The 20,994-nt window shown below is 49.9% G+C and overlaps 1 protein-coding gene across 1 annotated transcript in view; it reads right to left on the bottom strand.

The window, feature by feature from the left end:
• CCDC69 (coiled-coil domain containing 69) overlaps positions 1 to 13,145 on the bottom strand; it is a 31,410-nt gene extending 18,265 nt beyond the window's left edge. The window contains exon 1 of the mRNA XM_029943004.1: positions 12,975 to 13,145. Within this exon, the coding sequence (XP_029798864.1) occupies positions 12,975 to 13,022 (48 nt within the window). The 5' untranslated portion in view covers positions 13,023 to 13,145. The remainder of the gene's footprint in view (positions 1 to 12,974) is intronic.
• Between the last annotated feature and the right edge of the window lie 7,849 nt (positions 13,146 to 20,994).

Genomic DNA, 20,994 nt, shown 5'->3' with positions numbered 1-20,994 from the left:
TCCTTTGTGAAGCAGAGGCAAAGAGGTCTCCGTCGATCCCCATGGTGTTCATACTCTGAGCCTCCGACCTCAGCTCCTCTCAATAGCACAGGCAGGCAGGGCTACCACAGGTAAAGACACCGCAGCCCAGAGACGTAAGCCCCACCACACTGTGTCCTGAGGTCAAAATCAACATCAGGACCAGGTCTCCGCACAGGTAAGCATCTGACTTTGGCTCAGGTGATGAACCCAGAGTTCCTGAGTTTGAGCCCCACGTTGGCCTCTCTGCTGTCAGAGCCTGCTTGGGATCCTCTTTCCCCTTTTCTCTCTGCCCCTCCCCTGCTCTCTCTGCCTCAAAAATAAATAAAATAAACATAAAAAAAAAAAGAAGAAGCAGGTCTCAGCACTTTAGAGACTGGAGCATCATGGTTAAGAACTCTAGGATTCTAGAATTACCCAGACCTGGATTCGAATCTTAATTCTACCCTGTGTGACTATATAGTCTCTCCAAGTCTTGGTTTTTAAAAAAAAAAATTTTTTTAATGTTTATTTTTCAGAGAGAGAGACACACAAAGAGTGTGAGTGGGGGAGGGGCAGAGAGAGAGGGAGACACAGAATCTGAAGCAGGCTCCAGGCTCTGGGCTATCAGCACAGAGCCCGACACGGGGCTCGAACCCACAGATCATGACCCGAGCTGAAATTGGCTGCTAACGGACTGAGCCACCCAGGTGCCCCCAAACCTTGGTTTTCTAATGACGTTGTTTTAAGGATTAGACGGGACAATGCACCTATAATGTCTGACGTATGCTAAGAGCTTGAACATCGTCTAAGTTTACTACTTTCTGTTTGAAACGCACAAGAACAAACAGCCTGACAGCTTTGGGAGATCCCCCTCAGACTGGCCTGAAGTAGGATCATAACGCTCACGAGACGCTGTCTTCTCCCAGATAACAACCACAGAGAAGTGAAAAACTCCTCCACGAACAGCCTGCAGACCATGGGCAAGAGGTGACTGCGCACTCGAGTCCCCAGATCCTAACGAAACCACTCCGAGGCTTACTCCTTCGAATGACACCCAAGACTCATCACTGACTGTCCTCAGGCCGCCATCCTCCTTGTCTTACTTCCTTAGTGAATATTTGTAAACATCTTCTTCCAATTATCGTTGTAATAAGACATACATTCATTCATTAAAGGAATATTACATAGGCTTCCTTGCATTTTAACTTTTCAAATATATAATGAGCATTTACTACGTGGCATTAAATATTCTGTACACATATTAATTTTTATGAGTCAAATATTACCTCCTTGTGGATGAATTCAATCATTTCATGAATAGTCTGCACGAGAATTTTAATTATTTCCATTCTTTTGATTTCCAAATTATGCTTTAGCAAACATACTCACTTTTTTACATACCCAAAGCTACGGGTTCTACCCTCCAGGAAGGTTCTACGAAGGAACTCACCCACTAATAGCACGCAAGAAGGCCAGGGTCACTGCAACCTCGCCAACATGGAATAGTATCACTTCTACAAAATAATTGGCAAATTTGCTGGGCCCAAACCAAATGGGCCTATTGTACTTCTGGTGCCAATATGCACATCCGTGTGTCCAAGACCATCCCAAGCCACTCAGCATGATGTCTATAGTCTCAGGCGTCCAGGCTGAGTCCACGTTTCTCCGCAGTCTCTCCCCAGGGCCGAGCTAGTTCCCATCAGCTCTATGCTCCAGTGCCTGCTCAGGCACCCATGTGAGTACCTCCCTGCTCACCCAGGCATCCCCAGCTCAGTCCTCCTGGAGGACCAGGACCATTTTTGAAATTCACTTGGGATTGGTCCCAGCACCTGTTGTCATGCCCAGAGCAGTATTTCTATGAATCTGGTCTACGGGCCTCCTGCGTTAGCATCATCTCAAGTGCTTGCTTAATGCAGCCCCCAGGCCCAGTTCTAGACCCACAGCATCCAAGGGTGGTAATTGTTTCAGGATGCTCCCATCTGCCAATCATGCAGGTGGCTCTGATGCTCACATACGCTTGGGGACACAGAGTAGGAATTGATGAGCAGCTACTGCGTGGACAATCCCCCGGCTGGGACTCTGGCAGCTTCCTCCTCAGAGGCCATGGTGCAAGTTCACCCTGTGGTGGGAGAGGACAGGAGCTGGGAGGGGGGCGCAAGAATTTCCCCTTCCAAAAGCAGAGCGGGGAGGCGTGGGTTGGGGTGGGGCATCCAGAGCTCTGGAGGAGGGATAGCAGGGTCGGTGAGGTTTCCTGAATCAGCAGAAACTTGGGAGAAGAGAGCTAGAGGGGCAGCTGGCAGCACAGGACGTAAGGAGAACCCAGGACCGGGGGAGACCCCTGGGGACTCGGGTTCCAGCTTTACTGTGAGACTTTAGGGAAGTCACCCGCTCTGGTCCTCAGTTTCTCCACCTGCCAGGCACCAGGGTTGGAACAGGTGTTCTCTCCTGTTCCTTTGAACTCCAGGACAGCCAGAGGCACAGAGTCAGGGCAGAGAGGGAGGGCAGTGGCCAGAGCTGGGAGAAGCCAGATGAGCTCGCATCAGGTCTAGTGGGACCCCTGGAATACGCTTGCATTAAAAAAATTTTTTCTTAATGTTTATTTTTGAGAGAGAGAGACAGAGTGTGAGCGGTAGAGGGGCAGAGAGAGAGAGAGGGAGTCACAGAATCTGAAGCAGGTTCCAGGCTCTGAGCTGTCAGCACAGAGCCCAACATGAGGCTTGAACCCATGAACCACGAGATCATGACCTGAGCTGAAGTCAGATGCACAACCGACTGAGCCACCCAGGCGCCCCTATGCTTGCATTTTGAAGGGTAAATTGACAAACTGAATGCATCCAGAAGGAGCTGACAAGACATGGCAGGAGGCACAAAACCAAAGTATAGGAGGTGCTATTAATAGAACAAGTTGGTCAGCCTCAGGAACAGATGAGAAAACCTGGCCACTGCCTGCAAATCTCACAGTACTGTCAAGGTAGAAGTTCTAGTGTGTGGCCCCACAGCCTCTGAGGGCGGGACTGTGGCTGAGGACTAGAAGTTTCAAGAAGTTTCAGTTCAACATGAAGAAGAATTTCAGAGTCATCTCCAGAACAGAGATATGCTGCCTTACTTGAGGTGGAAGTTTCGTGATAGTAGTGAGTTTTCCGTCACTGGTAGCACGCAAGAAGAGGTAACCTTCATTTTGCAGGTTGGACGGAGTGATCACAGAGGATCTTCAACTCCAACAGTCTGTAAGTCTATGAAGTGTCCTTGATGTTCAGCAAAGCAAGGACAGACCTCCGGTAAGCATCAAGTGCAGATGGGATGTGAAACCTACCATCATTGACATTGTGTCAGAGGGCTCTGTTGAGTGTTATCCGGATTGTAGCATTTTGTTGTACAATTTTCCCCAACTTGTGAGCCGTACCAGACAAGAGCGGTTAAGACAGAAGGAACTCGGATGAGAGCTGCCCAGCTCTTCCTTACGTTGGGACTCCCACTAGCATAAAAGCCAAGAGCAGCCCTGAGGATGGGTCAGCCTCCTGAAGACACCTTAGGGACCATCACTAACCTAGCTTCAGGGACCATCACTCTGTGGGCCTTCGGGCTTTGTGATTTCTGATGGAGTGGTATCACTTCTGCCCTCATTATTCCTGCTTAGCTAGAGAGTTTAGTAACCAAAGGACCGTTAAGAGTTACCTATTCCTTTCCTGTCCCGTAACTCGCCTTGGCTGCATAGTTTTATCACACCTATTCTGGCTGATGCACGCCTCCTGGGACCCAGAGGCAGGGTTGGAAGAGCCCCTGGAAATAGTTTCTTCCAATCCCTGCCTCCTATTTCCAGATGGATAAACTGAGGCCCAGTGGTGGATGGACAGTACTTGCCAGAGGCCACAAAGCAGGGAGCAGAGCCCTCATGAGAAGCCAGACTCAAGGAGGAGGCTGGAGGCCCTTCCATTTCCTTTATGCGCACCCCAGATTGATCCCAGGGGCTGGAGTTTAGGGGTAGATGATTTGATGCCTCAAGGGACTCAGCCGCTCCTCTCTGCAGTATCAGAGCTGCATTTCCGGTGTCTGGACTCAGCGTGGGTGGGGCCCCACACCAGTAGTTTCAGAAGCTTAACAACCACAGGCTGAGCCTATTGGCTGAGGTAGAGGCAGGAAGGAGGTGGGGGTGGAGGCCCAAAGGGCCCCCCTCCAGAAGGGGGAGGAAAGGCAGGGCCCAAAAGTTCAGGGCTGTTGAGAAATGTTAGCATTCACACCCAAATCACAGAGGCTCGGATCACCATAAACACAGGCCTCAGCTTCCCTATCTATAAGATGGGCAGAAGTATTTTGCCAAAGTAATGCCTGAATTGGATTTCATTTTCACAGTACCAGAGATGGTGAAGATTTAGTTCGTTTTGTTCATATCATACAGTGTGGGGTGGGCAGCGTGGCCCACTGCCTGCCCTGGGGAAAGAGATCAGTGTGGCTATACAACTGACCCACAGGGAGGAGGGCCAGCCCTCCACGGTGCTGGGGGCCCCCGCCTGTTCTCTGAACACCTGTGATGCCTTCAGAGCACCCCGGTCAGGGGCGGGTGTGGTCTCTACTGCTTCTGTCTCATCAACTGATGATTGAGATCTCAGGGGGGGACAGAACCACTTCCTTCCTAAGCACCTGCTGAGCCAGCCCATGATAGACAGTGGGGAAGGCCTTGAATGCAGGGCTCATCCTCATTCACAGACGGAGAGGCTGAGGCCTAGCAAAGGCTTTGCAATACACCACATTCCTTTTCTTCCTCCCCAGAACCTACCCTTCCTGACCCTACCAGCTTACCAGGGCGTCTGCCAGTTCTGATCACCTTAGAGGGTCTGGCGCTGGCAAAAGCACTCTACTCTGGCATCTGGGTCAGTCTGAGACCCTGAAGGAGTGGGTAGGAAACGATGTCAGTGGCCGAGGCAGGGAAAGAGACATGCTGAGGGCACACATGGCACTGCCAGATATCCACCTGTCTCCCTAACCCGATGGCAACCTCCCTAGTGGGTGTTCACAGTCAAAACCCAGGCTTGCCACGCACTTGCTGTGTGACCTTGGGAAAGTACCCTACCCTCTCTGGGCTTCTGTTTCCTCCTCTATCTGGCATGGAGTTGGGCAATGGGATACATCAGAGTCCTTCTGGTTTTGACATGCTTCGGATGTAGAAGAAGGGGCAGAGTGAGGTCATCTGGACACCTCATCCTGTATTAATCCCGTCACACTCGTTTGCTCCGGGCAGCGCAGGGCAGGCGATGTGACACACTCAGCTGTCAAGCCTTGCATGAAGAGGGCTTCTGTGGGGGACAAGAAAGGAGGCACCCTTGCTCAGGAGGGCCTGGGTGGGTGTCCTGCACCTTCACACCACCCTCTATTCTCGAGCAGCCCCTGTGGTGAGGCAATAAAAGGAGGAGCAAGATTGCCTGGAGCAGAGGGTGACCGGGAGCTCAGAAGCCACCCCCCAGGTTACATGCGGCATGTCCCACCCCCTGCAATTGCACTGCCGGCAGAGTGGCGCCCTTGGCTGAGGACACAGCACCTCCAGGGTGCTCAGGGCAGAGTCATCTGTAACAGAGATACATTGGAAACCAGCCTCACATCTGTCACTCATAAGTTTAAAAAATTAAGTGCATTTTACATACCACGTTGGAAAGGCATTTGGTAGACTAACAATATGCAAAATAAACTATTTCACTCAAAAGAACAGAGTAAAGGGCCAAGAAAAACACAAATTGATGGCACTTGTCATCTCTAGAGAAAGGGCTAAGACTGTTGAAGCCAAGGAGGGGGAGCATTAATTTTACCTGAATTCTTCAGATTTTTAAAATAATAGTGCATTCAAGTTTTACTTGTGTGCAAAGAAATTAACAACGACAAGAAGAAATAGTTCTCTTGAAACCTAAAAGCAGCCAAGGCAGCCATTCTACAGATGGAGACGTCAGGGCCCAGCGAGAGAGCCTCCATCTGCGATCCCATAGCGAGTTAGAGGACGAGGCAGGAGTCAGTCCACCGCTGACTCCCAGGGCAGGCCTTTCCTCCGCAGGTGCATCGGGGCCTCCTGTCCACACACCTCCGTGTTTGCCGTGCTCTCTACTCTTCTGGAGAGCCAGGGGTCCCAAGGGCAGGCGGTGGGTTCTTGCTGCCCACCTTGACTGCTGGGATCGAGGGTGGGAGTAATTAACCTGAACACATAACCCCGCCCCCACCCCCCCACGCCAGGGCTGCTGTAACAAATCACCACAAAGATGGAGTCTTGAAACGGAAATGTATTCTCCCACAGTTCTGGAAGCTACCAGTCCAAAATCCAGCTTGTCAGGTGAATTGGTTCCTTCTGGAGGTTCTGAGGGAGAATCTGTTCTAGCTCTTTCTCCTGGCTTCTGGCAGTTGCCAGCAAGCCTTGGGGCTCCTTGGCCTGTGTGTCTGCACCCCTCTGATCTCTCTCTGCTCTGTTATCGCATGGCCTTCTCCCTGTGCACAGTTTCCTGTTCTTACGAGGATAATGGTCATTGGATGAAGGCCCACCCTAATCCAGGATGACCTCATTCTAACCAGATCTCATCTCCAAAAACCCTGTTTCAAATAAGGTCACGTTCATAGGTTCTGGGTATACATGAGTTGGGGAGGAGCACTGTTCAACCCAGTACAGATAACTTTCCTATGTCAGGGCTACTTCCTTAAGGAGAGGGCAGCAGGTGGGGTGGTCTGGAGCCATGGAGAAATGGGAGGAAGGTCTACGAGATTCCTTGTACACTCAGGGAAAGAACTCCACGGTTGGGGGAGAGGGGAAAATGGAAGTAGGTCAGGTTGTACATCACTTATCTGGAGGAAAGCATGGACGTGGGATGGATGTTTTAGGTATTGTAAGGCGTTTGGCCTAGATGTTCTGGAAGATTCAGGTTTGAAAATAAAGTGACAAGATAAATGATTTTTAGGGATTAAAACCCCCCTGGCGAGAAACGCAGGATGACTTGTCGTCAGGTAATGGACAGATTGAGATCTACACGTGCTGAAGACGGATGGACGCTCTCTTGCTCCTTCTCTCTGCCCAGTGTGCTCAGAGGGGCTCCCCCCGCCCCGCCAGGCCTGCTCTCCCTCCCGGTCATCCTGCATGGCACACAGAGCTGGGGGTGGAGGACACTGAGAAGACAAAGATGGAAACCCAAGTGCGCCCAAGACATCAGAGCCAGAACTCGGGTCAACCATCAGATCCTTCCTTTTATCAGAGGGCGTCCCTACTTTTTCCCAATTTCTTCTCTGAACGTGAATGTTACACAGAGACCCTTTAGAAACCCCTTTTTCCAGGGAGATTTCAGACATTTGTTTACTAGCTGATCTACGAACACTGAGAGGTCAGGTGACCTCCCCCCTCCCCCATCCAAGAACATCATCAGCTTGACCAACATAGCAGCCTGCTTCTGGGCAATGAATTTGACGTTTGATCTTTCCTGTTCTCTTTACAACAGCAAAAAGACATGAAGCATGAGCCCCAAACTCAACGCCCAATTTAGGCAAAGATGCAAGTCTTTGGGGGGGATGGGGGCCCTCAAGGGACCTATGCCAGTCGCCTGGGAATTCAACTACAAAGGAAAAAGAACGGAATTAAAAACATGTACATGTGCAAAAAAATGTGTTGCCAAATATTGCGTCTCTAAGGCAAGGATTATCAGAAATTTTTCTAATCGTCTTAGGTCACAGAGTACAGATGTCCCTTTATAAAATAGAAATCTGGCTTTCAATCTCACAAGGTTTTCAGAATGCACATGTATGGAAGCCCGTATGAGCTTTAGCTGGGATGACTTTATGGGTTGGGCAAAGTCATTAGTTCAGAGGCTACATACACACCCACGTTTCCACAGTGCTTGGGGTCTCAGTGCCCAGGAAAGTCAGCCTCCTCTCCCACTCCCGACTGCCCCACCTCAGCAAACCAAGCCGCAAGGTCGGTTTTGCCATGTTCCTACTGACCAGATGTCGGGGCCCTGGACTTTCCTATCTCCCACTCACTCCCAAACGACTGTCTGGCCCTGCCCCACCAACCTGCTAAACCCAGTGAAGATACACCTCCCTCAGGAGGCCACCCCCCTCCCCTATCCCTCCTCTCCTGGGAGCTCAAAGCCACCCTCTCCTTCCTTAGGATGAAAACATAAGGATGCTATGAAAAATGAGGGAAACACAAAAGAGTATAAACAACCAACTGTCCAAACTGGTTTAAATAAGCCATGGAACATCCATAGAATACTAGGTGGCCATTAAAAATCATATTTCCATGGACTCTTCACCAAGAATGCACCCAACAAAATATTAACTAGAATATAGCCACTTTATTTTTTTCAAAAATTTTTTTTTTACATTTATTAACTTTTGAGAGATAGAGTCTGAGTGGAGCAGGGGCAGAGAGAGAGGGAGACGCAGAATCTGAAGCAGGCTCTAGGCTCTGAGCTGTCAGCACAGAGCCTGATGCGGGGCTCAAACTCTAGAAATGTGAGATCATGAACTGATCGGAAGTCAGATGCTTAACTGATTGAGCCACTCAAGTGCCCCTAAAATATAGACACTTTAAAATATATTCCTGGGGCACCTGGGTGGCTCAGTCGGTTGAGCATCCAACTCGATTTTGGCTCAGGTCCTGATCCGAGGGTCATGGGATCCCCATTGAGTGTGGATCCTGCTCAAGATCATCTCTCCCATGCCCTCTGCCCCTCCCCCTCTTGTATCCACATGCACACTCACTCTAAAATATATTATATGTATTCTGAATTATGTAAAAATAGTCATTGTCATGTATATTATATATATAGTAAGAAAAATAGAATGACCCTGAAATATACACAGAGGCTCTGTCTTAATGGTGGGATTAAAAGTGATTAAAATTTTTTTTTAATGTTTTATTTTTATTTCTGAGAGACAGAGAGAGACAGCATGAGCAGGGGAGGGTCAGAGAGAGGGAGACACAGAATCCAAAGCAGGCTTCAGGCTCTGAGTTAGCTGTCAGCACAGAGCCTGACGCGGGGCTCGAACCCATGAACTGCGAGATCGTGACCTGAGCTGAAGTCAGACACTTAACTGACTGAGCCACCCGGGCGCCCCTAAAAGTGATTTTTAAACTTTATATTTTTCCAAGTTATGAAATTTTCCCTCAAATGGTATAATAATCAGAATTATATTTCTTAAGCGGAATCCTAAATATTTGCTAGTCCTAATCCCCCCTTCTGTTCTTGCCAAAATGTCACCTGACCTCTGCTTGAACTCCTCCAGCAATGGAGAACTCGCTACCTTTCTTCCTCACGAGAAGTAGAATCTGGCTTCCTGTAGCCTCCCCTCACTGGCCACAATTCTGCCTTCTGGAACAACAGAGAACAAGGCTGCTCCCCATGCCCCTTTGGCAAAACTTCAGAGGGTTGGAGGTAATGGCCAGGCTCCAGGCTTCATTGCCCCAAGCCTTCCAAGGTCGTTAATGTCCCCCTGTCTCCCACACCCCTGTTTGCTTTCTTTGGGTCCAATCCAGGCAGCGATGTCCTTAAAGCATAACTGTGTCTCCCTTATGACGTTATCCACATGGTCTCTTATCAAGAACACAGTCCTTGCCAGTCGGTGTATCAAGGACTCTCCTGCGTGCATTCTTTCATCTAATCTTTAGAACAACCCTATGACCCAGGAGCTAATCCCATGCCTATCTTACAGATGAAGAAACCGAGGCATGGAGAAGCCCAGTCCTTTCCACAGCCAGCTGTGGGAGCAGGACCCAGTGGGCTCTCCGACACTCCGCTCAGGGTTCCGATGGGGGGCCAGAGCCACAGCCCTGGGGACTGGGGATTTCTGACATCATACCAGGCACACACACAGGGGGGTGACCACGAGGCACAAGGTGCCCTTCCCCACCCCTGGTAAGCTTCTGGGCATGGAAGGCCCCTCTGCACTCCCATGTCACTTCTATAGGCAAGTCCCTGGAAAATCTGTTTCCTTGGCCCCTCACCTCTCTGTCCATCCGCTGCCCAAGTCCTCCTGGGGATACGACCACATCACTCATGGTCTCCATCAGGATGGGTTTAGGAAGGACTGCACAGTGCAGATGGCTCTATGGCACTCAGGCATTCATCAGGATGTCAACTCGTCCCAATAGGGCAGTGACGTAGCCTCAGGCTGGGTCTTTCAGCTAAGGCCACCAGGCACAGGGGACCACAGAACTCAGCACACTCTCTGCTCCTTGAACTTGGAAGGACTGAGAGGTCCTAATGGGCCCTAGCCAGGGGAGTCCCCACTGAAAGCTCTGGGCTCATGGCTCACTGCCTGTCACCTCCACTCTCCACGATGAGCCCCATCATACTGTGCTGTCTCTGGTTCAGCCTTCGCTCAGGTGCTTCACTCTGCCTCGACTAAAACTCCTACCAAACCTTTAACACTCAGCCAAGGCATCCCCACACCCCCTTTGCCCCAACCCAAGAAGTCTTCCTGTATCCACTGAGGCTGAATGAGGCACTGCTGTGGCACCCCAGGCCAACCCTGGGTTAGCCTGGCTCTTGCTTGGCCCTCATTTGCTCCCTCAAATATTTACATAGCACCTGCTCTGTACAAGGTGATGAGCACCAGACCGGGTGCAGAAAACCAAGCTCACTCAGTTGCACAGCTTCACCACCAACGGGCTCTATGACTGTGGACACATCACGCCTCCCTGAACCTTGGTGTCCTCACCTGTGGGGTGGAGAAGATTCCGCAGCTCAGCCTAGCTTCCAGGCTGTTTGTGAGGTCCACAGGATATGAAAGTACTCTGTCAACTGCCACTAAGGGTGAGTCATTATTGCCCTGACCCGACCCTTCTGTAGTCTGAGCTCATTTTTGCACATCCCATCCTTAAAGCCCGGTCTCCCCCCACCCCCCACCCCAGGGGACTGATAGCCTGCGAGGCCGGCCTTGGGAGCATCCTTGGATGAGAAATCGGGCAGGAGCACAGCCAGGATGGATGGAAACGGGCATGAACTTTAAACAGACCTGGCCTGTAAAATCCTGCCACACGGGGCAGGGGCCTGGCATTGCTGGGGCAGGGAAGAAAGGCCAGACTCCCCTGAGGCAACTGAGTGTTTTAATGCCAAAGGGCTTTGGAATCAGTAAGAAGCCCCTGGAAAGACAGAGTTGGGGTGGAGGCAAAGAGCACTGGACTAGGGGGCTGGATACCGGGGTTCCACTCTAAGTTACTCTGTGATCTCAGTCAAGACCCTTCCCTTCTCCAGGCCTTACCCTTCCATCTGTATATTGGGTATATCAGCCCAGGTGGTACCCAGGGCCCTTTCCCTTTCCCACTTGGAGAGTCTGTGTGGACTTGACTTGCCATTCAAAGCTTGGGGCAGGAGGGTTCCGTTCAGGCTGTACGAAGGACAGACAGGGACAGCTGGGAAGGCTCTCAGAAGGGCCAGGAGGCAAGGGAACCCAAGCTCACTGTGGAAGGGCCAGGCCTAGACCAGGGCTCCTCCTTCGGTCTCCTCCTGTCCCTGCTTAGATGGAAGTCACTCTTGGCCCACTTTGCAGACTCTGAAATGCTGACACAGGTTCAGAGAACACAGACTCTCAGACCCTTAGAAGTCATCCTGCTCACCCCCCTCCCTCTCCACATAGAAGGAGAAACTGAGGTCCCGAGAGTGGTGAGGGCTTGTTCAGGGACACACTGCACGTTCATGACACAGCCACCTTTCACCAGCTCCTTCCAGTCTCAAGCCAGGCTCAGCCCTATCTGCCCACCATCCCTCCCAGCCAGCCCTCTGCATCCACTGCTGCAGGCAAGCCTCAGTTTCCCTGTGGGAGTCAGGGAAGATGTGAGGGTTTCTGGGTCAGAACTTGGTGAGGTTTTTTTGAACTAGGAACAAAGGAGAAGCAAGGAAAGTGGGAGAGGCATTATACTTGGGGGGAAAACTCATCTTCCTGAACGAGAACTAGGCACAGGCAGGGAAAACTTGTCCTGGCCTTAGCAAAACAGGAGCAGAGAGAGAGAGAGAGAGAGAGAGAGAGGGAGAGAGATTCAAGTTTTATGAAAAATAACTACATTTTAGGGCAGCTTGGAGATTCTCAGGGAGTGGGACCACCCATCTCCACCTGGCAGAAAGGCAGGCAGTAGAGGAAAAGGGGTTAAAACTTGAGGGTCCTCCCTTCCCTCTCTGGGCCCGGGGTTGTCCCTCGAGGACAGTCCTCTGGCTCCAGGCTCTGACCTTCTGGGCTGATCAGACCCCAACGGGCGCTGGTCCCACTGTCAGAAACCCGAGTAGAGTCTCCTGGGTCCTAACCCAGCTCTGAGGCCCCTCGGGGGAGGGGCAGGAAGGAAAGGACTGGCAGCCGCAGGCTGCAGACCTCCTCCCTCTTTGGCCCCTCCCAGCTACCCCCAGGACAGCCCACATGCACCGGCTTTGGGGCCCGAAGAGGCTGGAGACCAGCGCAGCCGAAACTTGAAAGCCTGTTGTAATCACCTGGTATCTCGTTAAAAGTCAGGTTCTATTTTAGCAAGTCCGGGGCAGAGCCGGAGATTCTGCATTTCAAACGGGTCCCGGGTGGTGCCGATGCTATAAATGCGAGGACCATTCGAGTAGCTGCCTTAGAGATAATCTGCCTCAGAACGGTGGGAAAAGCGGAAGGCCCAGAGAGGTCAAGTCACTACTCCGTGGCCACACAGCGAAGCTGTGCCCAGACCGAAGGAAAAGGGCACCTGCCCTAGCACTAGACATTTCCCTACCCGGGCAGCCGGAATTAGCTGCGCTTCCTGGGCCCAGGGGCAGCGTCGCTAAACTCAGCTGCCCCGCGCGGCTCAGCCCGGGGCCGGGTGGGGGGAAAGAGCGTCGCCCGGCCGAGCTCTCCCCGCCTCCCTCCGCGCCGGCCTCCGGCCGTCCTCCGCCTGGCACCCCGGGAGGACCGGAGGGGGCCGGCGGCGCCGAGAGTCCCTGCGGCGGAGCAGTGCCGCACCCTCCTCCCCTCTGAAGGCAAACTTCGCCGCCGGAGCCCTTTACCTTTTTGGGGGCTTTGCAGCAGCTCGGCCGGCTGTGTCCGCAGCCCATCCTCCTCCGGGGACTCCCGGACGCCGCCTGCCTGCTCCGGGGCCCCTAAGGACCCGGCCGCCCGGGCCCCGCTGCCCGCCGCGCGCCCGCCGGCCGGGGCTGCCGGCGAGACCCTGAAACTGAACCTGGAAGCGCAGACTTGAGTCGGAGCTGGGGCGGCCGCGCGCCGTAAATACCCGAAGAGCAGGGCCTCAGCGGAGCCCGCGGGGTTCGCGGTGCCGCCGCCCGAGGCAAGTGACCAGACTCCCGTAAATGATAACAACTTTGGGCCAGGGCAGAGAAGATCCCTATGAACAACGGATGTTTTCCTGGCCCTGGGCAGAGAAAAGGCCAGGAGGAAAAAATTAAAACAATTACTTCGTGAACACAATAGCTACCATTTATTGAGAGATGTGTCTGTTCTGGCTACTTTGTATATATTACTTTATTTTTTCCCATCTCCTTGCCACAAAGTAATTTCCTTCCACTTTACAGGTTAGGAAGATGAGAATCAGAGACGTGAATCGCCAAAGATCACATAACTACTAAGTACCAGAGCCCAAATGAATTCCAGTTCTAACTCCTGAACCTAAGCTTTGAGCCACTTCCCTACAAATACATAATGATACTTAGTCCAGTTGTAATGCCTCTTCGCTTCTGGATCAATAGCTCTTTCCCGTTCACAAGCATCTGTAATCCTCTGTCCATCCTGGATAGAGGTTCCCCATCACAACAATCTTGTGAAGCAGACCGGCAGATGTGGTGGTAGTAACGGACATCACATGTACACGCCTGGGGAAATAAACTTTTATTTATCCTCACCTTGTGACTAGCTGAGGTTTCTGGGAGTGGCAGTGCAGAAAAAGCACACCTAACTTTGAAAATCAGTGTGCGTGTTGTGTGTGTATTAGCAATTATACAAGGCCCAGAGACACTTGGGGAGGTATGCGCATGTAAAGGGACTTGCGGTTGTGAATGAGGAAAGAATGTGAGATCACATACTCCCCCTCCACAGACTATAAGACCAATTGTAGAGGGTTCTAAGAAAGGAACCTAAAGACCCAGAGAATATTAGGGTCATGGAAGGAAGAGTAATACAAGACAGTGGTTCACAAAGTGTGGTCCCCAAATCAGCAGCGTCTACACTACCAGACAGCTTTGTTAGAAACAGAAATCATCGGGGTGCTTGTGGCTCAGTCAGTTAAGCGTGCCACTTTGGCTAGGGTCATGATCTCATGGCTGGGGAGACCGAGCCCCATATCTGGCTCTGTGCTGACACCATGCAGCTTGCTTGGGATTCTCTCTCTCTCTTTCCCTTTCTCTTTGCCCCTCCCCTGCTCATGCAGGTGCATGAGAGGTTTTTGTTTTGTTTTGTTTTGTTTTGTTTTGTAACCTGAGTTTGGGTAGGTGGCTAATGAAATTTTCAGTGGTTGGTGTACCAGTCAGGTTAGGTTAGGTTCTGTAATGAAACACAGAAAGTTGCAGCGACTTACCATGAGTGAAGCTAAGTTTTGTTCACACTCTACGTGCAGCACAGGGAGGCAGGGGGCTCCGCAGCACGCAGACATTCTTTGCCATCCTATGTTGCAGTCATTTCAACACCATGCCTTCAAGCTTTGCCAGGGCAAGAGGAGAGCATAACCAGAGAATGGTGCGTAGGGTCTTAAATGCTTCTGCTCAGAAGTGACGCACCTGAAGTCTGCTCACGTTTTATTGGCCGAAGCAAGTTACATAGTCATGTTCCATTTCAAGGGGACAGGAAAGTACAATAAGTACCCAGAAGGAGAGGAGGGTCCGCAGCAGAAATGTCTACCGTAGTCAGCAATCAACAAGCAGGTACCATGCGCCCACCTCTTGGGTAAGTAGGCTGGCTCACTCATCCTGGTTTGCTCAGGATTTCTGCACTCTTAGCTCTGGAAGTCCCAAGTCTCCTCAGTCCTGGGCCCCCTGGGATGATCAGTCACCCTTTGGATAAAGCATAGTGAACATAAAGGGAAGAAGACTCAGTTTTTGTCTTTGAATTAGTTATAATCTGATTTTCTTTTCTTACATTAGGCCTTTACATAGAAAAAGAGGAGGAACAATACAAAACAGGTGATAAAGAGAATGTGAAGTTGTGCACTCCATGGGGATAGTATCAGCATTAAAGAAGATGAGAGACCTTGGTGGATAAGGAGAGGGAAGAGGACTTCCTGAGGAATAGCACAGCCAAGGGACTTTCATGCTGAAAGGAATCCTAGAGTCTCAGGCCGGTTTCTGTTGCTTGCAACTAAGACAAATGTCTCTTATAATTTCCCTTGTAGGTGTTTGTGCCGTCTATGGTTTGTACTTCCAGGTTTGTACTTGCCATCTCTAGAGGAAGAGGAGAGGCAGAGAGGAGCAATTACAAGAGGGAGGAAGAGCATGAGTGCAATCAGGGTAGAGTGTGGAGCTGGGGGAGCTGAGGAATGAGGAATTACAGCTGGCGGGTAGGTCGTGTGTGGGGAGACCGAAGTCAGGGATGAGGTGAGCTCTTGAGAAAGGTTGGAAAGAAGACTATGGGGACCATCCTGAACATCTTTCATGAGAGAAGGACAATATGCCCATATATGAAAAGTTTTGCATAGGATTTCAGGCAATTCAGAGATGCCGGGGTGGCTCAGTGGGTTAAACGACCAACTCTTGACTTCAGCTCAGGTCATGGTCCCAGGGTCATGGGATCAAGCCCCATGTCAGGCTCCACACCTAGTGGACCCTGTTTAAGATTCTCTCTCTCTCCTTCTCTCTCTGCCCCTCCCCTGTTCACATGATCTCTTGCTCTCTCAAGATAAATAAATAAATAAACATTAAAAAAATTTTCAGGCAATTGAGAGACCCTGCAGTAAGGCTATGTGTGCATCTCAGGTCAAGAGCCTTTGAAGTCTATTCATTTTTGAGGGAGGGGCAGAGCTCTGTGAGGGGCTGGAACCCATGAACCCTGAGATCATGATCTGAGCTGATATCATGAGTAAGACGCTCCACCAATTGAGCCATCTTGGTGTTCCTCAGGTTAGGAACCTTTGAACTCAGTGGCTGCTAAATGTCTTTAAACCCTGAAAGCGTTTTCTGTTCAGGTTGTTCTGATTGAGCTCCGTTGTTCCCCAAACGTGTTGTCTGCCCAGGGTGACTTTCTGCACCGTCATCTCTGCAGGTTATAGTTCCACCTGAATCCCAAGGAGCTGCTCAAATGCCCTCTCCTCCCCAAAACCTTGTGATACCTGTTCCACGGCTCTCTGGGCACACATGCAGTTTTCCTCTGAGTTCTCCTTGTTTGTGTGCTAATGCACTATGGTTACACGGCTCCGTCTCCTCCCTCCTTACCCATCTGGTACTTAGTAGACCATGGCAGAGACTTCCAGTCACCTTACTCAACTTCCATTCTGCTGTCTTCCTTAATTACAGTATCATCATATTCTCTGGTCAGCAACGAACGTGTGGGCTAACAGGCTATTTACCCGGCTTCCCTTGCATCTAGGGGTGACTGGTGATATGTAAAGGGAAACTACTGGTTGGGGCTTCCAGGAAAACTTCTAATAGGGAAATGACTCAGCTGGGAGGAGGGATCCCCCCTTTCCTGCCTGGAATACAGATATGATGGCCGACTTCTAGCAGCCATTTTATTACCCTGAGCCTGGATCTCTGATGAATTTATCAAGCCCCCATACCAGCCTTGTTCAACTACTTCCTAATTTTTTCACATAATAAACAACAGCTTTATTTCAGCCACTGCCATTGAAATTCTATTACTTGCAACAGAATGCAATTTCTAACCAATTCATAAGGTTTGTTATATTGCACTTAGAATATTTTCCTCTTGGAGACACTGTGTGTACCCCAGTGCCGAGTCCAGCCCCAGAAGGTCCAGGGTTCCCTGAAGGATGGACAGTGTCTGCGAAAGGGAGTGAGAGAGCCTTGGCTTCTTTCTGCTCACCAGGCAGGCATCTCTGCTCTGACTAGAGAGTCAGCCTTTTTTATTAAAGAAGTGTATGGGGTACAAAACAGAAGTGGCAATTGCCTTAGACAATAATTTCTGATGACAAATTCTTTGGCATGTAAGTTTCTCAGAACATAGATTGGTAGAAGACTCATGCATAACCTTTACCAATAGTGACTGAAGTAGGTGACTAGATGCTTATCACATGGGGAAAATATCTTTAGCATTTAAATACAAGGCAATGTTTTTAACATAGTAAAGGCAAGAGTTAGTTCTTTGTGAGCAGGGGTCTATAGCCTGTTTTTCCAGGGGAAGAAAAACAGGTTTTCTCAGGAAATGTAACATTTGCTCCTATAATCACAAAAGAAGAAACTCCTATAACAAGTTTTTTCATAAGGTACAACTCACATATTTTTGGCATAAGAAAGCAAGTCACTCCTGATATTAGTCAGGTGCCTTGGGGTGGGTGCTCAAGCAGAAATTGAGTGGGGGTTGAGTGGGTGTAGACGCTGGTCACCATCTGATGGTGGGAGGCCTTGCAAACCTGTCTTACTTCACAAGGAGATTTTTGCTCAACTTATGAGTTCAGAAAAACTGGCTTCCTGCACCCCAGCTTCGGTTCTGGAGGTAAGAAGTAAGGCTCTGCTGGGAAAAGTACCCTGGGCTTGCCAGACTTTTGATGGAAATGTTGGTTTTGATAGCTTCCTCTTGACATTATATATAAGAGAAAAAAAACCGGGAGGAAACCTAAAATTGTTGAACCCTTAGGCTTTTTGTTGTTGTTAAGTAAGCTCTACCCTAAGCTGGGGATCAAATTCCTGACCCTGAGCAGTAGCGTGTTCTCCCAACTGAGCCAACCAGGTACTCAAAGTCTGTTGGGTTCAACTGGAGTGTTTCTCAAGGGATGGGCAGGTCCATTTGCCTCGGAATCTTCTGGAGGCCTCCCTCTCTTCCTATCTATCAGGAACTGGAGGAACAGGAGGACTGAGCCTGAAGAACTTTCACACTAAAGTTTCAGCTTTTATTGCTCCAATGGCTGTGGTGGGTCATCTTGTCAGGGAATCAAGTTGCTACAGTAATTATATTGAATTGTGGGGCACCCAGTTTTGGGGGATGCCATTGGTTAAGCATCCAACTCTTGATTTCAGCTCAGGACGTGATCTCACAGTTTGTGGGTTGGAGCCCCATGTCAGCCTCTGTGTTGAAGGTGCAGAGCCTGCTTGGGATTCTGTCTCTTCTTCTCTCTGCTCCTCCCTCGCTCACGCTCTCTCTCTCTCTCTCAAAAATAAATAAACATAAAAAAGTTATGCCGAATTGTGTGGAGCCCATTGAGAATGGAGTCTGAATAATGCTAATTAGTAAGAAGCCACCCCTGTGTATTTTCCCAGTGTTGATGCATGTCAATAATCATTGGTTAGCATTTTCTCTGTTTGATAAAGTTCAGCTGGAAGTCCTCAAGGATCTCCAGACGGTAAAGCAGAGTAGGAAAGGCATAGTGTCACACTGTGATTTTCTCTAAGGGAAATTGTACATCACTTCTTTTTATTTTTAATATTAAAAATTTTTTTTGATGTTTATTTATCATTGAGAGAGAGAAATAGGGCATGAATGGGGGAGGCTCAGAGAGAGAGGGAGACACAGAATCTGAAGCAGACTCTGGGATCTGTGCTGAGCTGTCAGCACAGAACCCGACGTGGGGCTCGAACCTACAGACCATGAGATCATGACCTGAGCTGAAGCCAGAGGCTCAACCGACTGAGCCACCTGGGCGCCCCTGTATGTCACTTCTTTAAGTGGGCTCTGGTTTCCAGAAATACCAATAATGAACAGGGATGGACATGTCTTTATATCAGTGGTTCTCAGGGATCAGCAGCATCTGAATCCTTTGGGAAACTGTTAGAAATTCTTGGGCTTCACCCCAGATGAGCTGAATCAGAAATGCTGATTGTGGGGCTCCAGCATTTATGTTTCACAAGCCCTCCAGGCAATTCGGATGTGTGCTTATGTTTGATTTGCTTCGACCTTTATGTCCTCTTGATGTCTGACGGTGGTCTTTAAAAATGAGTATAGAGATGAGGTAGGAAGTGAGGTCCAGGGCTCAGTGAGTCTATGCGCGAGCCCCGTTTTCCATGTTTGAGCCGTCCTTGGCTGGGCTGGTGTGCCTGCACTGTGTTCTCCATGTGAAACACAGGGGACTGTGCTGTGGGCTCTGAGCCAGGCCCTGAGCCATCTCGTATCTAGGAACGAAGAGTGAGTCCTTCTAGAGAGGGTCCTCTGATGAGCGTTTGTCGATGTGAATGTAACTGATGAGCAGGACTCCAACACTAGCTGCGGTCTTTCCAGATCAGAGATGAATAGTCCCTTGTCTGGCTGCACCTGAGTCAGTAATTGGCCTGTCCCTCCTATGTGCCCCCTCACTTCCCTTATCAGAGGACAGTTCGGACGTTCTGTGCGTTCTCAATTCTTTGCAGCTTCAGACATATTTACTGTACACCCTTGTTCACTGTGTATGCTTGTTTCCAGCAGCCCTCTTCACTCTTTATTTTCATTTATTTATTTTGGGCGGGGGTGCAAGTGAGTGAGAAACAGAGAGAGAGAGAGAGAGAGAGAGAGAGAGAGAGAGAGAGAATCCCACAAGTGGGGGAGAGAGAGAAGAGAAAGAGAGAGAGAGAGAGGCAGGACCCATCCGGGGCTCAGGCTCACCTGAAGCAGTGCTCATGCTCACACAATGCGGGACTGAAACTCACCAACCATGAGATCACGACCCAAGCCGATGTCAGGTGCTTAAAGACTGAGCCACCTGGATTCTTTAGCTTGAAAAATGAATACTCGTCCACCTATGTCAACTGCTATGTAATCACAATTTAAGCATCCCTTTCCTGACAGATAACTGCCCCGTCCCCACCCTCCTGCTCCTCCCGGCCCTGATGCCACCCTCCTTGCTCCATTCCAATGAGAGCATCTTACCTGCAGGAAAGTAACTGGAATGACAGTCAGAGGATGATGAGGATGGGGATTGTGTTTACAAGTCAACAATTGGAACATGTGAATCAACAAAGGAATTTGTGACATTTGTATTTTGTGTTGACCTGATTCTATTCATTCATGTACACGTTACCAATGTATTGGAATTTCTGGGATACCTAAATAGTTTATGGGGAGAAGGAAGTCAAATGTTGGTAAATGGGAGCGACCCAGAATATCTGAGAGGAATAACCTAGGTCCACGGCTTAAAACTGAAATGCCTGCAGGGACATTAGTTGGGGGGGAGTCCCTACTGGGAGCCACACGGCCTCCTGCAAGGAGCACGAGTGGGTGGGCTACAGTGAATGGGTGTCAGGAGGAGGTGAGGGCCTGGGCTGGCCTGACTTCCAAGTGTTCAACAGAAACTAAAGCACCCAGATGGCTCAGTTAGTGAAGCATCTTGACTCTTTTTTTTTTATGCTTATTTTTTGAGAGAGAGAGAGAGAGAGTGAGTGGGGAAAAGGCAGAGAGAGATAGAGAGAGGATCTGAAGCAGGTTCTGCACTGACAGCAGAAAGCCTGATACAGGGCTCGAACTCACAAACTGTGTGATTGCAACCTGAGCCAAAAATGGACACTTAACCAACTGAGCCACCCAGGCATCCCAAGCATCTAACTCTTGATTCTGGCTCAGGTCATGATCTCACGGTGGTTTGAGCCCTGCGTCAGGCTCTGAGCTGACAGCACGGAGCTGGCTTGGGATTCTTTTTCTCCCTGCCTGTCTGCCCCTCTCCCGAGCTTGCTCGCTCGCTCTCTCTCACTCTCTCTCTCTAAATAAATAAACACACACAAAAAAGAGAGAAACTAAAAATCTGTTTTTGTCTATTTTGTTTTTTAATGTAGAATCCCCCACCACCATCATGCAGGCTAAATAAAATATCTGCAGAAGTTTATACGGCCTCTGCACCAGGTAGACCAGCAACGTAACAAGGGGTATGGAGGCAGGAATAGCGAATTCCGCCTGGGAGAGAGCAGGACACAGCAGGCTTCACCAAGGAGGTGACGTTCGAGTGTTAGG

This window comes from Suricata suricatta, chromosome 6 (assembly GCF_006229205.1).
Source record: "Suricata suricatta isolate VVHF042 chromosome 6, meerkat_22Aug2017_6uvM2_HiC, whole genome shotgun sequence".
Classification (NCBI taxonomy): domain Eukaryota; kingdom Metazoa; phylum Chordata; class Mammalia; order Carnivora; family Herpestidae; genus Suricata; species Suricata suricatta.
This window is presented reverse-complemented; position numbering and strand designations above follow the sequence as displayed.